This window comes from Ptychodera flava, chromosome 18 (assembly GCF_041260155.1).
Source record: "Ptychodera flava strain L36383 chromosome 18, AS_Pfla_20210202, whole genome shotgun sequence".
NCBI lineage: Eukaryota > Metazoa > Hemichordata > Enteropneusta > Ptychoderidae > Ptychodera > Ptychodera flava.
In genome coordinates, this window is record NC_091945.1 from 34126139 (window position 1) to 34139746 (window position 13608).

At 39.0% G+C, this 13608-nt stretch overlaps 1 protein-coding gene across 7 annotated transcripts; it reads right to left on the reverse strand.

Annotated features, from left to right (window-relative positions):
• Window positions 1-618: 618 nt before the first annotated feature.
• Window positions 619-9600, reverse strand: LOC139117454 (uncharacterized). 7 transcript variants are annotated; one of them, XM_070680577.1, is made up of 10 exons: window positions 9166-9599; window positions 7139-7205; window positions 6519-6617; window positions 5629-5917; window positions 4495-4577; window positions 3773-3880; window positions 3182-3395; window positions 2445-2513; window positions 1929-2024; window positions 619-1546 (listed from the first exon to the last, which is right to left on the reverse strand). In XM_070680577.1, exons 7-10 carry the CDS (start codon window positions 3349-3351, stop codon window positions 1258-1260), a joined length of 624 nt encoding a protein of 207 aa, XP_070536678.1. In that variant the 5' UTR covers window positions 3352-3395; window positions 3773-3880; window positions 4495-4577; window positions 5629-5917; window positions 6519-6617; window positions 7139-7205; window positions 9166-9599; the 3' UTR covers window positions 619-1257. The 7 variants fall into 7 exon arrangements, 6 of the variants coding, with proteins under 6 accessions (XP_070536678.1, XP_070536677.1, XP_070536674.1 ...); XM_070680576.1 differs by having other exon boundaries at window positions 5629-5942; XM_070680573.1 differs by having other exon boundaries at window positions 5629-6403.
• Between the last annotated feature and the right edge of the window lie 4008 nt (window positions 9601-13608).

Sequence of the window (13608 nt, forward strand, 5' to 3'; positions counted from 1 at the left end):
CCCTAATGTTTTAGAAATTGCCATGAGAACAGTTGCAGACACTTATGCGCAAGATCAACCAAGGAACATGCATGCTACAGACACTTTGCATATCGCCAGTTTATATATTGGCAACATGGTCGGTTGGGCAGAGGAAACCGTCGTGTTATTCCATCATGTTGTGTTCTAGTTATTAGAAGACGCTATTCAAGTCCTAATAACGTGTATGTTGGCTACATAGGAGAAATTCAGGACTAGCTTGTGAACTGTGAACTGCTTTATTTATCCTCGATGCTGTCAAAGTAGATATTGACAACATAAACCACAATATTTCTGTTCAAACAATTTTTTTATTAACATTTGAATATGCATGTGATGTGTCTGGTTCACTTTCTTCAGGTATGTATCAGTCATTGCAAACTGGTAATATACAATAAAATAAACAACACCTTGAGCTGTCCTATAGCATGGTCATTCTTACAAAACTGTATGCATGGACATTCATGATGTCTGTTTTTTCTGGGGTATGTACCACTCCTGAAAAGTCAACTTTTATGAAATTTCAATAATTCACATAAACCCCTTCAAAGCCCAGGAAAAATAAATTTACACTTCCGGATGATTAACTTCAAAAACAAATGTTAACTTTTGCATGAAATTCATAGGGATCCAAGCCAGCTAAAAACTGCAAAATAATTCATTGAAAATGGCAGTTTTACCACACAATCTCGTTTGGAAAACTAAAGCAGTGAATAAGAGAACTAATTTTTCAGTTCTTCTTGGCTTTATGCCACATGTGTATTTATGAAATACTGAAGTGTTAGGTGTTGAGTAGAAAAACCTTTTACTCCTATTCAGGCCATCAACTATCCTCTCTACAGTGCAAGGTTGGCTGAATACTGAGGCCAGTGTGTGTCACTGATTTTGAAGCTAAAAATTCAATGATGTCATTTGACCTAGCTTGGGTATGATATCTCTGCTCCAACATAGTGACAGACTCAAGTATACAATAAGCAGTAAATCAATAAAGTTTTTATCAATGAAAGAAATGACCAAACAGTTTATATAAATTGGTTCATGAACCTCTCAAAATATTAATCTGAGTTCAGTAATTTTAGAACAGCAGTTTTCTGTTACTGGATATGACAGATACACGTATCAATAATGCAATATTTATGTCAATGATAAAATCAATGGAGGCAATAGAAGATCACACTATGAACACTTTCAAAGGTTTCTAATGTTCTATTTCCTTGCTGGATAAAGTTTACAGTGCATTCATTGATTAGAACTACCAGTAAGTTCATGAGACTGTGATGTGGCAAATCTACTCTGATACTGTGCTGTAACTTGACTTAAACTAGGCCTTGTCACCAAATGTCTAGTGCTATGGATTCGCCTGGGATCATTCTCATCCAAGGACACATGCCAGGACATATGGCCATAGTCATTTTGCCGAGACTGGAAGATCTGCCTTTGCAGCTCACCAATGTATTCATACTTCTTGGGCTCTAGTTTGGCAGTAGGATAAAACCTCTTGGACTGCTTAGAGTATTTGACTTCAAACCTGAAAAACAATCATGAAGATAGTTTTAAAGCAACTCTCAAGCAGTATAGATTATCATAAACATGACTGTGTGATTCTAATGTATCCTGATATGTCAAACATAACAAGACTGTGATTATGCAGCCTATTGTAAAAAGTCTAGACGGTACAATCTGAAGTTCAAATCCATAACCAGCATCAGGATAGTTTTGTCGGCTATTCACACTTTCAACAATATCATTTACCAATGTGTGTGGAGGCAATGTGTCAGTACTAAAGGGTCTACAATAGTAACATTAGGGTATTTCTTTTTTCGATTTTCATTGTGAATATAAAATGAAGTTTCTTGTTCTGCCTACAGCAATCCTACAAAGCCGAGTATGTACTGGTAGGTATCACACACCTTGGTTTCCCTTCTTTGTCCAGAGCTTGCTTCCGATTAGTATGTTTATTAAAATCTATGGCAGCCAACTGAATTCTTGCTTTATAGGCAACATATCTGAAGTTTAAGAAAGTATGAAATGGTCATGTTTTAAATTTGGATTCTCCTCATCCCTAAAGAGTCTACGATGAAAATATGGATAAAACTGTACATGCACATCGTTTACATTATACAGTATGACTTCAATAATTTGCAGACGTAATACTGCCCCCAACTTTTACTTTCCCAAGACATAAACAATCAGTCTAACAGTAATTTCTACGTACAATCAGTACACTGTAAAATTTGTCTATTAAAATGGGACATTGAAGGCAAGGAGGACATTTTTTTGGGTTTGCAGAGGTGTTCGGAGTCTGGTTTATTGAAGTTCTTTGAACACAGTGTGTATGTAGAAGATGTACTGAGTGCAACCAGATTTGGTTTAGACAAGCTGTACGGTGCAACATATGATACTAAAGAACACACAAATATACTTACGTGTATGCATGTCTCTTTGGGGCATACATCAAAAGGTGACTGTGGAAAGACTCTACAAAGCCACTGTGTCTGGTGAAAAATGAAACAAATAGCATCAAATGACACTCTGCTTCCAGCTGGATCATTATAAACACATACTCATATGTCACAAATATTATCTCTCTGTATTAAAGCAAGACCTGGGTCTGTCAGGCAGCCTAAACAGAAAAATTCACACAGACCTGTACAGAAACCTGTACAGTTTCCATTACATGTAACGGTACAGACATGAGCACACAGCTGTACCAGCTCTGAAAATCTACAGGGACTGTACCAGCTATGAGAAATACTCGTCTGATATAGCATTGTCATAGGTCAGCAAAATGGTGTTACCACTAACAGTTGCATTTCATATCCATGAACCATAGATGCGCACGTTTCAAGGCCAGTAAAAATAGAGCTTGTAGATGCTGTGCTAGAATGCTGACAAAAGTATGCACATCTTTCCTATGATGGTAAAGATTTCCTGTGTAGCATACATGTATTTGTTCATTAACATTAACCACTGATAGTTTTCTCATAATGAACATATCTGAACACCCATCGAAACCTAAACACAAAAATTTCTAAAGATTTGAACAAGGCATTGCAAAAGTTGCAGATTTCAGTGGATTCTGTTATTGTACTTGAACTTTCTGTGTCAAGGATTGTTCCAAATGAGTGTACAGACATGGCTATGGTAGCAAATAACAACATACCTGAAATTTACATAGTAGCTGAATGTTCTCAGGAATCTTTTATCTTCAACAATCCCTTTGAGTGCCACGTGAGCAGGTGACCCTTTCTGTAGCCATGGTCTTTGCTGATTCTCCTCTGTCAATGGTGAATGTGCACATTTGCCATAAGTTCCATCATATTTAGCAGCCATTCATGTTCATTTACAACATGATGCAGAATGCCAAACCATATTGCCTATTGGGTAAACAACAATAAAAAAGCATTTGGCACCAATATATTTATGATGCTGCTTATTTGTTAGCACTATTTACCCATGCAGAACATTCCACATGCTTAAAATTTCAACATGGATATAAGCCTCAATAACTAGTACTGCTGTACTCCACACATTTCAGATTAGACAGAACATGAAAAACTTACAGTATGTTCATGGTGCAGTCATATTGGATTGTCATGTACAATATCACTGACAGTATTTGTACATTGTTACACACTGTTCTGATGCTACCATCAAAGAGTACTGTCTGTAAATTGGTGGACAGACTAACATGTGAAACACACACTTCCCTTCTTCTCAGGCTGTTTTGTATTTTAACATTAAAAATACTCACTTTCATTTTCCTTTCACTTCCCTTGCTCTCTTTGGCAGCATACCAGAAGTGATTTCTGATAGTTGATGCCCATGGCAAAAGGTCTCGACATTTCTTATTTTGGGAAGCCTGTAGACCATGATAAAATTAAGTGAAATTTAGATATGTACATATTGCCTCTGCATTTTTTTGCAATTCAGCACGATACACTAACAAATACAATGTAGCTAAAACCTTCCTTTCCCATGGTGTAGCACTGGATAAAACTGGGCCAGCCCAATGCTAGCCTACTGACAGTCTGATATTTATCATATTCTTTATCCAACATCCTGTTCTTTGCTCATGTAGTCATACACTAATGATGTGATATCCATATCTCAATCTGTGTTGTTACACTTAAAGCTCATAAGCTAAGAAGTGTCAAATCAACAATTACTAAGGTACATGTATCAAATGATCTTATAAAATCCACAAATTTCAACACAACACTTCTTGGTCAGCAGTCTGAATAAACTGCATGATTTATGATATCTAACATGTTGCTCCACTATGACAATGCCAGCTGGCAAAATGTTTTCCTTTGTTACTCTGAAATTTAAAGAATTCAGCATACTTTGCCGTCTTCAATACCAATACCAATACCAACTTGAATAGCAGATGAGATTCAAGAAAATTTTGCCTGCAAAGAACTAACATGATGTTAAGCTATGAAAGTGTGCATTGATAAACTAAAGATAACATACCTTTACTACCTTTTTGTGAATGTTCTTTCCTCCATGCCACAAGTCCCAGGAATGTTTGACTCCTTTAAACTTATCACACTTTTCTGGATGTAATAGAGAGTAAAACAAAAAAAAATTATATATATACATATATATAAGTATTTATAACAATAATCTATATTTATCATTAAAGGAGCATTAATAAAGTCAGGTGTAGAATACTATCTGAATACTATCTGATGACCACTGTGAACAAAATATACCATTTTGAAATAGATGTAGTCAGACAATAATGAGAATGGTAAATGCAGGAAAAGCTGTCCAGAGGAGTGTTAAAAGCAACAAATACTAATCTTGTATATAAATGATATACTGTTGCTGATTCACTTTCTAACAGTGACCCTAACACCAAGGGTTTGTGAGTTTCATTTTACATGAATTGTACTGTAACAGTTTTCTGTTCAAAGGCTAGGTCAGCTGGTGGAAGCAATATCAAACCTCTAGGACTATGCTTGCTTTGCTCTCTCCCTACCTGAGTCACAGACATCACTAACCCTAAGTTGACTTAGCTTATGGATAGGAAATTACTCAAAAACTAAGTACTTGAACTCTGTGAATCATGAATGACTTCTGTAACAGTAATCACCTAATCATGCATTAAAGGTATACTGTCACCTGTTCCAATTTTGCCACCGTTACCATGGAAAGAGAAAATCTAACCAATCACAGATTTTAAGCGGGTTGCCGCTTTTTAAAAACAGCGCCCCAACATGGGCATTTTGAATACCAAGGAATGTCCCTTTGACCATATATGGGCATATTTAGATTACAGGTGACTGTATACCTTTAGCACATATAGGTTTTTGCCACCCTAATCTGCAAGTCATCAAAAGTGGTTTGCTCAAGGTCATGAAGGTCTGATAGTATTCTACGGGCAATCCCATAATTTGCAGAACAGCATGAATAGCTTATAATATAAAATAGGAGTAGCTAAGATTACAAATTTATCCTTTTTAAATTTTGGTCAATAATGTATACCATCACTTTTACTACAGAAGAGACATGTACATACTCAAACGTACATAAATGCATATATAAATAGGTACAATGAAAGACATAAAATATATGTCCATGTACTGCAGCACAAACACTTACTCATGACTGCAGCTATCTGTGAATGTGCATCTGTCACCATCTCATCAATGACTATGTTCTTCTGTAATTGATCCATGGACCTTTCAAACCCAAGCCGCTCCATGTTTGGACTTTTACCATTCACTTCTCTGACATCAACCACTTCTGTGTGAACTATCACCTTTTTTTCTGGATCACCAACATTGTATGATAGATACTGTGATGAATGACCCGGTGAATCATTTCTTCCATCACCACTTAGTAAAGCTTTTTCACCTTGGTAAGCACTCAGTAACTCAGCCTGAAGAGTCTTCCAAAATGATCAATCGTTGGTGCTAGGTATAGATTTTGCATACGATAGAATGTAGTTTGTGATATGTTAGCGATGTTAGCAAACTGGAACATCAATTTGATCTTTGCAAAACTGTTCCCAGAAAGTAGAATACAGGCTGCTATTTGAAGATTTCAAGCAAACATATCATGGACTCTAGGTTGTGATTGCCAACTTCCAACAGGGTGCCCAGCATGACATGTCCAGGTAACAATAACTGCAGTACCAATGAATGCTGTCTTATATGCAAGGGCTTCTTTACAGTCTTTTCTATTACATAAGTTTCCATTGGATTTTTTAAGCAAGTCCACGATGCAAGGAACAAAAGCTATACACTTCTGCTGTTCAATCACATTCATATCATCATCAATGTCATCAACCATCAGTTCATCATTGCTGATGTCATCTGTACCAGTGTCCTGAACATCAAACACAGCTTCCTCAATGGACACATGTGGATTGCCTCTGAAATGGGATGGAAAGTCCATTGAACATTGTAGTAAAACATTTTAATTTGTTGAGTAAACATTCATGTAGCAGCACAACCTAACAGGAACATCAAAGACTGAATACTGCTCACCTTCCTGCACTGCAGTTTAACTCGGAGTGAACATCACTTTCTCCATCGCTGGAGTCACTTTCAATAGCTGACAGAGTGTCTTCACTATCTCTTTCTTCACTATCTCACAAAAGCAAAAAATTATCATTCGATATTTTCAAAAGTCCAAAACAAGAAAAATCACTACATTTTGTATTTCAAAAAAGGAGAACAGTAAACATACATGGTCTACTATTACCAGTATGTCTGCCAGACAAGTATGATCACAAAATTGTAATAATTGAATGTGCATATCAACAACATGGATAGTGTGTAACTGTACATATAAATTAAACTGAATTTCCAGTTATGATTACAGATAATGGAGCATCTGAACACCGATTAAGGATGGAAACTTTTAGTCTGACATCTATACATTATAGATGTACTGTTGTCTTTTAATTCTAGATGGGATACAAGTGGTAAGGGAAAACGAAAAATAAATTGTTCAAATATTGTTATAAATCTGCAAAGTATATTTTTACTTGAATAACATGAAATCTTAAAAAAACACTCGCCCATAAAAATGGCAGGAATACTACCATTCAGTCTGATTTCCTTCTCTATACCTCAAAAAATTTAGTATCATTAGAAGTACATACCAAAGAGGTTGTTTACAAATGCCTGGTTTCCTTGAAGTTGATGTTGCAATGGGGCCTTGGCATACATCTGCAAATATAAATAACATACAAGTGAAAATATAAATGGGTTCAAGAAGTACTAGAAAGCATTCACAAACACCTCTGGAGGAAGGGGGTATGGTAGGGGCAAGAAAATCAGGACAGTTTTGAAATACATCTAACAAACTCAGAACTTCTCAAGTTTCCTCCTTTCAATTGGCAATACAACAAAACAGGTAAGAAAGTTTAATATTGGTATGGCCAGATTTCAGATTTCTTAAGTTTATGGACGTTTAACAACACTTTCTGTACACAGCAAATACCAGTCACATTATCTTGTTGAAAAGCAAAACTGTGATCCCATATCAAGCCCCCAGGTGTTTGTAAATGGTGCCTAAAATTTTAGGAAAAGTGCCAACAACAAAATACATGCGTTTGTCAGCATCTGATTTTTCAAAATTGGAATGGACATGCAGGCATAATCAAAGTTACAACATTTTCATCTACAGTAAGTTTCTCTACATTTTAATTACTCTATTTTGAAATTGATAGAAAAATAGAAAGTGGAACAATTACATAAACACTACTATTTTGACTAAAAAGATTATAGTTAGTGGAAATTCCCATAGAGAATACTACACATGCATTTCTAAAACTAGCAGAAAAAACTAGCTGAATCATCGAAACAATCAGTCAAACAATAATGAAGTGTGTAGTTAGGGTCGAAATAGTGGTGGTACATGCCCTTTGGGGAAGTCATCATTATGTAATAAAAATGAATATATAAAACATGTTTTAATAAAAAATATAAAAACATGAAACGACCAACAAATAATAAGGTATTATCAAATGTTATGTACATGTAACAACATGATTTTGTGGGGGCTAGAAGACTAGTGAATGTTATAAGGTAATTGCCATATCATGCATATATTTTACTTCATCTTGTCATACATGTAGACTTAATCAAAGCAAGTGTCCATTCAACACTTAGGACATTTGTCAGTTTCTCTACATTTCAAGTATATGTAAACAAATAAATGCAAAAAGTAAAGATTTCAACATCTTATGTAAAATACTAAAATTTGTAGAATAGCATTCAGAAAATCAACAAATAGTCAAACCGTGATGTACTATAGTTACCTTTGAGAGTACCTTCAATGGGAGAGATGCTAAGAAAAATATCTTGAGCTGTTATAAATATCATTAATGGCATGACCATGCACTCTTTACAAGAGACCCTTTCCATGCTTCTCCAGTGTCTAAATTCTTTGCAGAACAAATTACAGTATCTGCTCTAATAATGTGAAACTGTTTCACTTCTACTTGTTATGTTATACTTGCATGGAGAGTGCCCTATAGCTGGCAACATGTAATTATCATAAAGACACTACAGTGTATATGCCTTTGCTGCAACTGTGCGTGGGTAGGCCTATACACTAATCATGGAGACTAACAATATTACGAGGTTGACAGTGTAAAATGAAGATTTTTTACGCAGGAGAGATTTCAGCCTGCGTTTCAGCACTAAAACTTGGAAACTAGAGACAATTTGGCCTTAGATTCAGAAACCAGAGACATTTCGGTCCGGTTTTTTCTAGCTTTTCTAGCTCCATGTTTCTCGCTTCATGTTTGATCGCTGTCTGGGCATGGCCATGGAGGTAGAAGGAGAGATCTCTTCTTCTACCTCCATGGTCTGGGTAAGTTTGTACATGCACTTGCAGGCTTTGTAGCTGTGGGTCCATAGCTGTGGTGTTTTCGGACGGGGTTTCTGACTTTTACATGCTGGTTTTGACTTTTACGTGGGGTTAATGACGTTAAAGTCAAAACCAGCACGTAAAAGTCGGAAATCCCGTCCAAAACAGCACACTATGGACCCACAGCTATTACCAGACACCATCCTCCGTATTCGGTGTGCACATGCTGCGTTCCCGAAAATTGCCGGACAGGCTTTACAACTAACATGTAAACTGATACAATGTACAAGCTCACAAGAACGATCCACTCACCTTTTGGATTGGATAGTAGCAGCTGTAAGTTCTCCACTTGTGTTTCCACGTCTTTGACTGTCTCCGTCGGAGTCGCGATTTATACCACACTCACGAACAGAGGGAAACATTCGTGACAGTTTTCCCGGTGGGAAGCAAGGACATGTTCGGCAAATTTTGCATTTGATGCAGTCATGTAGCGGACTGCCTTCGCCTCCTTCCATGTCTCGTGTGCACTGTACAAATAAATTTTAGTTTTGTCCCTTCTTTTTACCCAATTCGGAGCCTTTTCACGACCTCCAACACAGACTATGGTCGCCGCCATCTTGCTTGTGAGCCTTGGTAATACACTGCCTTATGGGATACACTGTACATTTATTCTCGTAACCAGAGACTCGGTCTGGCACCTGCGCAGACGACGATAACGGCGCTTTAAGTCATTTATTGAAAAGTCGTAAGCATTTGGAAAGTCATCGTATAGCGTTATGTTTGAACAGTATCCGATGCTAATGGTTGAAAACTGTGTCCGATGATCTTGTTGATTGATGTCAAAATAATGTGTTCTAATGGGTCTGTCTTTGTCTTTTCATCTGATCAGTTTGTTTGTTTGTTTGTTTGTTTGTTCAATCTTTTCGATTACCTATATTAATGAGAACATATTCTTCTCACGTCCCCAGTGCGCTGGGAGTGTGAGAACACAGTGTGAGAATAATAGAATCCCACACCCCAACGGGTTGGGATGGAATGTCTCACACGAGTTCGGGAATTCTGTCTCACACGAGCCGAAGGCGAGTGTGAGACAGAATTCCCCAACGAGTGTGAGACATTCCATCCCAACCCGTTGGGGTGTGGGATTATTTTTCTCACGTCCCTCCAATATCTTTAGAAAATGCATTTTATTGTGGTAGGTTTATACTATCAAAACCTGTGTTCTCACACTCCCAGCGCACTGGGGACGTGAGAACAATTTGTTCTCACACTCTGTATTGTTGCGCAACCGAACACCTCGTATGTGAAACGTTATGTTGATTGGTCAATTCTGCTCAGCGCCTAGTTCTCTGTACGAATTATTTGACGAATAGAACATTGCGTAATGTACAACTGGCACTATAGGGGACAGACGACTGAACTGCAGAGTGAACAGGTTGTTCTAGATTTGAGTACGGTCAGCGTGGCGTCGGCTACAAATACACGGAGGATGACCGCTTTCATGTTGTAACGGGAGAATTCAGGCCATTACAAACCTATCGGCTATTTACGCTCGTCGACATATTTTCTGGAGAAGAACTGACTTGACAGCGATACAGTTAGCGAAAGACTTCGATGAGCGAGCCATTTGCACACGAGGCTGTAGCAGACGACAGCTTTCACGCAATGTCATCAACAGATGGCCACCAGAGCTGTTTCGCAACATTTTCCTCAGATGACCTGGAGAATTTTGTGGCTGACCAACAAAACAAAATTGCCATATCGGTAATATACATGTTAACGTGTTTGATATGCTCATCAATGAACGGAACTTCATTTTTCTTTGCGGAATGACACAAATGAAACAAGTGCAATCGTGTGCTGGTTTTTTGCTCACGTGTGAACACGTGAGCATATGTCGCAGCGATGTCTGTCTGTCTGTCTGTCTGTGTGTCTGTCTGTCTGTCTGTTGGTCCATTTTCTCAAAAACGGCTGAACGTATTTCAGTCAAATTTGGTAGACATCTTCAGAATTCAAATGGCTAGAACTGAAAAGGTTTTGGTGGGCGTGGCTTGGATATTAATGAAGTTATGAAAGTTTTAATTTTTCTGTTACGCCGCGTATGACAAGTGAAAACAATCGACTGTTTGAGGGCGCTGTGAAATGTGCTTGTCCAGGTTGGCTACAGCTGGATAGCTCTGGTTTCAACCACGGTCCCTCCGTGTTTCAACCTCGTATTGAACATTAAAAATATGATATTTTATTACTCATTCAACTCACTATTCAAGATAAAATATCGTTTAGCAAATTAGCTTTATCCTTGGTAATTGATTGTTTCCCTCGCTGCTCGATCGCCAGAAATGAGTACATACGTTCTCTACCTAGCCTCATGGCATGGAAGTGCTGATGAATAATAACTTTGGGTCAAAGGTATTGAAGTGTCCAATCAGGTTCGTGCACAGAGTCCAAGGCCATGACCTACTTCATGTACTTCTGCACTGTTTTGATTTTGCTTCGCCAAGAAACGTGTTCGTCATTGTCCATAGAAGTATGTTTGCTCTCCTTTGAGGTTGTTTGTGAAACAAATTCCGGGATAGGCCTTGGAATGCATACGATCGGCATCGCGGCAGTGCATGTAGCTAGCCCTACGAGTATGACGAGAGTGTCCGGCTTTGGCTACGCCGCCTCCCACCTCCGGTAGGCGGCGTAGCCAAAGCCGGACACTGTCGCCATACTCGTAGGGCTATGCATGTAGCGTACCATGCTTGTGTAACTGCCGAGCTCAACGTGCATTCACGGTTGATACTCGTGTACAATCATGATGTGTTCAATTCTGATGAAGATTCATAAGTCTTACTTTTGCAGTCTTTTTTCCGTACGATAATCCCGACAATACGTGTTACTGTTAGACGAGGTGGCCATTTTTACCTCGAGTGCGCATGCGCGCAGCGAGGTTATGTCGCAGCGATGTCTGTCTGTCTGTCCGTCTGTGTGTCTGTGTGTCTGTCTGTCTGTCTGTCTGTCTGTTGGTCCATTTTCTCAAAAACGGCTGAACGTATTTCAGTCAAATTTGGTAGACATCTTCAGAATTCAAATGGCTAGAACTGAAAAGGTTTTGGTGGGCGTGGCTTGGATATTAATGAAGTTATGAAAGTTTTAATTTTTCTGTTACGCCGCGTATGACAAGTGAAAACAATCGACTGTTTGAGGGCGCTGTGAAATGTGCTTGTCCAGGTTGGCTACAGCTGGATAGCTCTGGTTTCAACCACGGTCCCTCCGTGTTTCAACCTCGTATTGAACATTAAAAATATGATATTTTATTACTCATTCAACTCACTATTCAAGATAAAATATCGTTTAGCAAATTAGCTTCATCCTTGGTAATTGATTGTTTCCCTCGCTGCTCGATCGCCAGAAATGAGTACATACGTTCTTAGCCCTGCGTACGATGCTGTGTGTTCCGCTACAGCTATTAATAGCCCCGCTCACCACAGCCCTGCAAAGACCCGTACGTAGAGTTGGTGACTTCAAATCCATTTTGGACTTGACGTAAAAAGCCAAATTACTGCCGAAATTCAGCGTTCTTGGGCCCAAGTCGTATCCCTGCCTACCGCAGCTACTCGATCGCTTCCAAAAATGACAGTCTTTTATTCTTTTTTCGTAAATAACCGTCGATGTCGGCAACTCTCTCGCTAGCTGTGGGTCCATAGCTGTGGTGTTTTCAGACGGGATTCCTGCCTTTTACGGGCCGGTTTTGACTTTTACGATTTTTAACCCCGCCACCACAGCTATGGGATATTCCATAGACTAGCGTCCAAATCCGCCGCAAGCACCCTTTGCGCAAGTTTGCTCGATGATATTTCGAAAAATTTTCCATCCAAATTACAAATTGCCAACACTCATCGACAGCTTGGTTATTAGGGACTCACCAGACCAGAAATCCGCTCAAAATTCACTGAAATATCGCCTTTTTTCTAAGTTTGCGCGACATGACTACACGTAGACCGCCATTTTGCTAGCGTAAAACTGTTGGTCGAGGATCCCTGCAGTACGTCACTACAGTGACGTAGGGCCGTGACCTCTCAACTTCTAAACACAAACTGAGAGATTCATCGTGTGATATCGATGACCATCGTTCGTCCTATGGACATTCCCAGTCTCACAAAACTGAAACCAAACTTTTACTTGGGGGAAAAAGTTCAGTCCTAGGATCTATAATTATTCGTGGCGCGCCGCGCGGATGCTGGCCGTAAGTTAGTTTGTGTTCAGAAGTTGAGAGGTCACGGCCCTACGTCACTGTAGTGACGTACTGCAGGGATCCTCGACCAACAGTTTTACGCTAGCAAAATGGCGGTCTACGTGTAGTCATGTCGTGCAAACTTAGAAAAAAGGCGATATTTCAGTGAATTTTGAGCGGATTTCTGGTCTGGTGAGTCCCTAATAACCAAGCTGTCGATGAGTGTTGGCAATTTGTAATTTGGATGGAAAATTTTTCGAAATATCGTCGAGCAAACTTGCGCAAAGGGTGCTTGCGGCGGATTTGGACGCTAGTCTATGGAATATCCCATAGCTGTGGTGGCGGGGTTAAAATCGTAAAAGTCAAAACCAGCCCGTAAAAGGCATGAATCCCGTCTGAAAACACCACAGCTATGGACCCACAGCTACTCTCCTCGCTAGCCCTGCGTACGTACGCAGTGTACGCTGTGCATTCCCTGTGTGCGTTCCTAACACACAGCGTACACTGCGTACGTAATACGTTCTCTACCTAGCCTCATG

Excerpts from the sequence above, each read along its gene's own strand:
- LOC139117454 (XM_070680577.1), bottom strand. The coding sequence starts at position 3,351 with ATGGCTGCTAAATATGATGGAACTTATGGCAAATGTGCACATTCACCA. Across the intron at positions 2,025-2,444 it reads CCAAAGAGACATGCATACAC|ATATGTTGCCTATAAAGCAA; the intron begins GTAAGTATATTT and ends CTTAAACTTCAG. Across the intron at positions 1,547-1,928 it reads GACAAAGAAGGGAAACCAAG|GTTTGAAGTCAAATACTCTA; the intron begins GTGTGTGATACC and ends ATTGTTTTTCAG.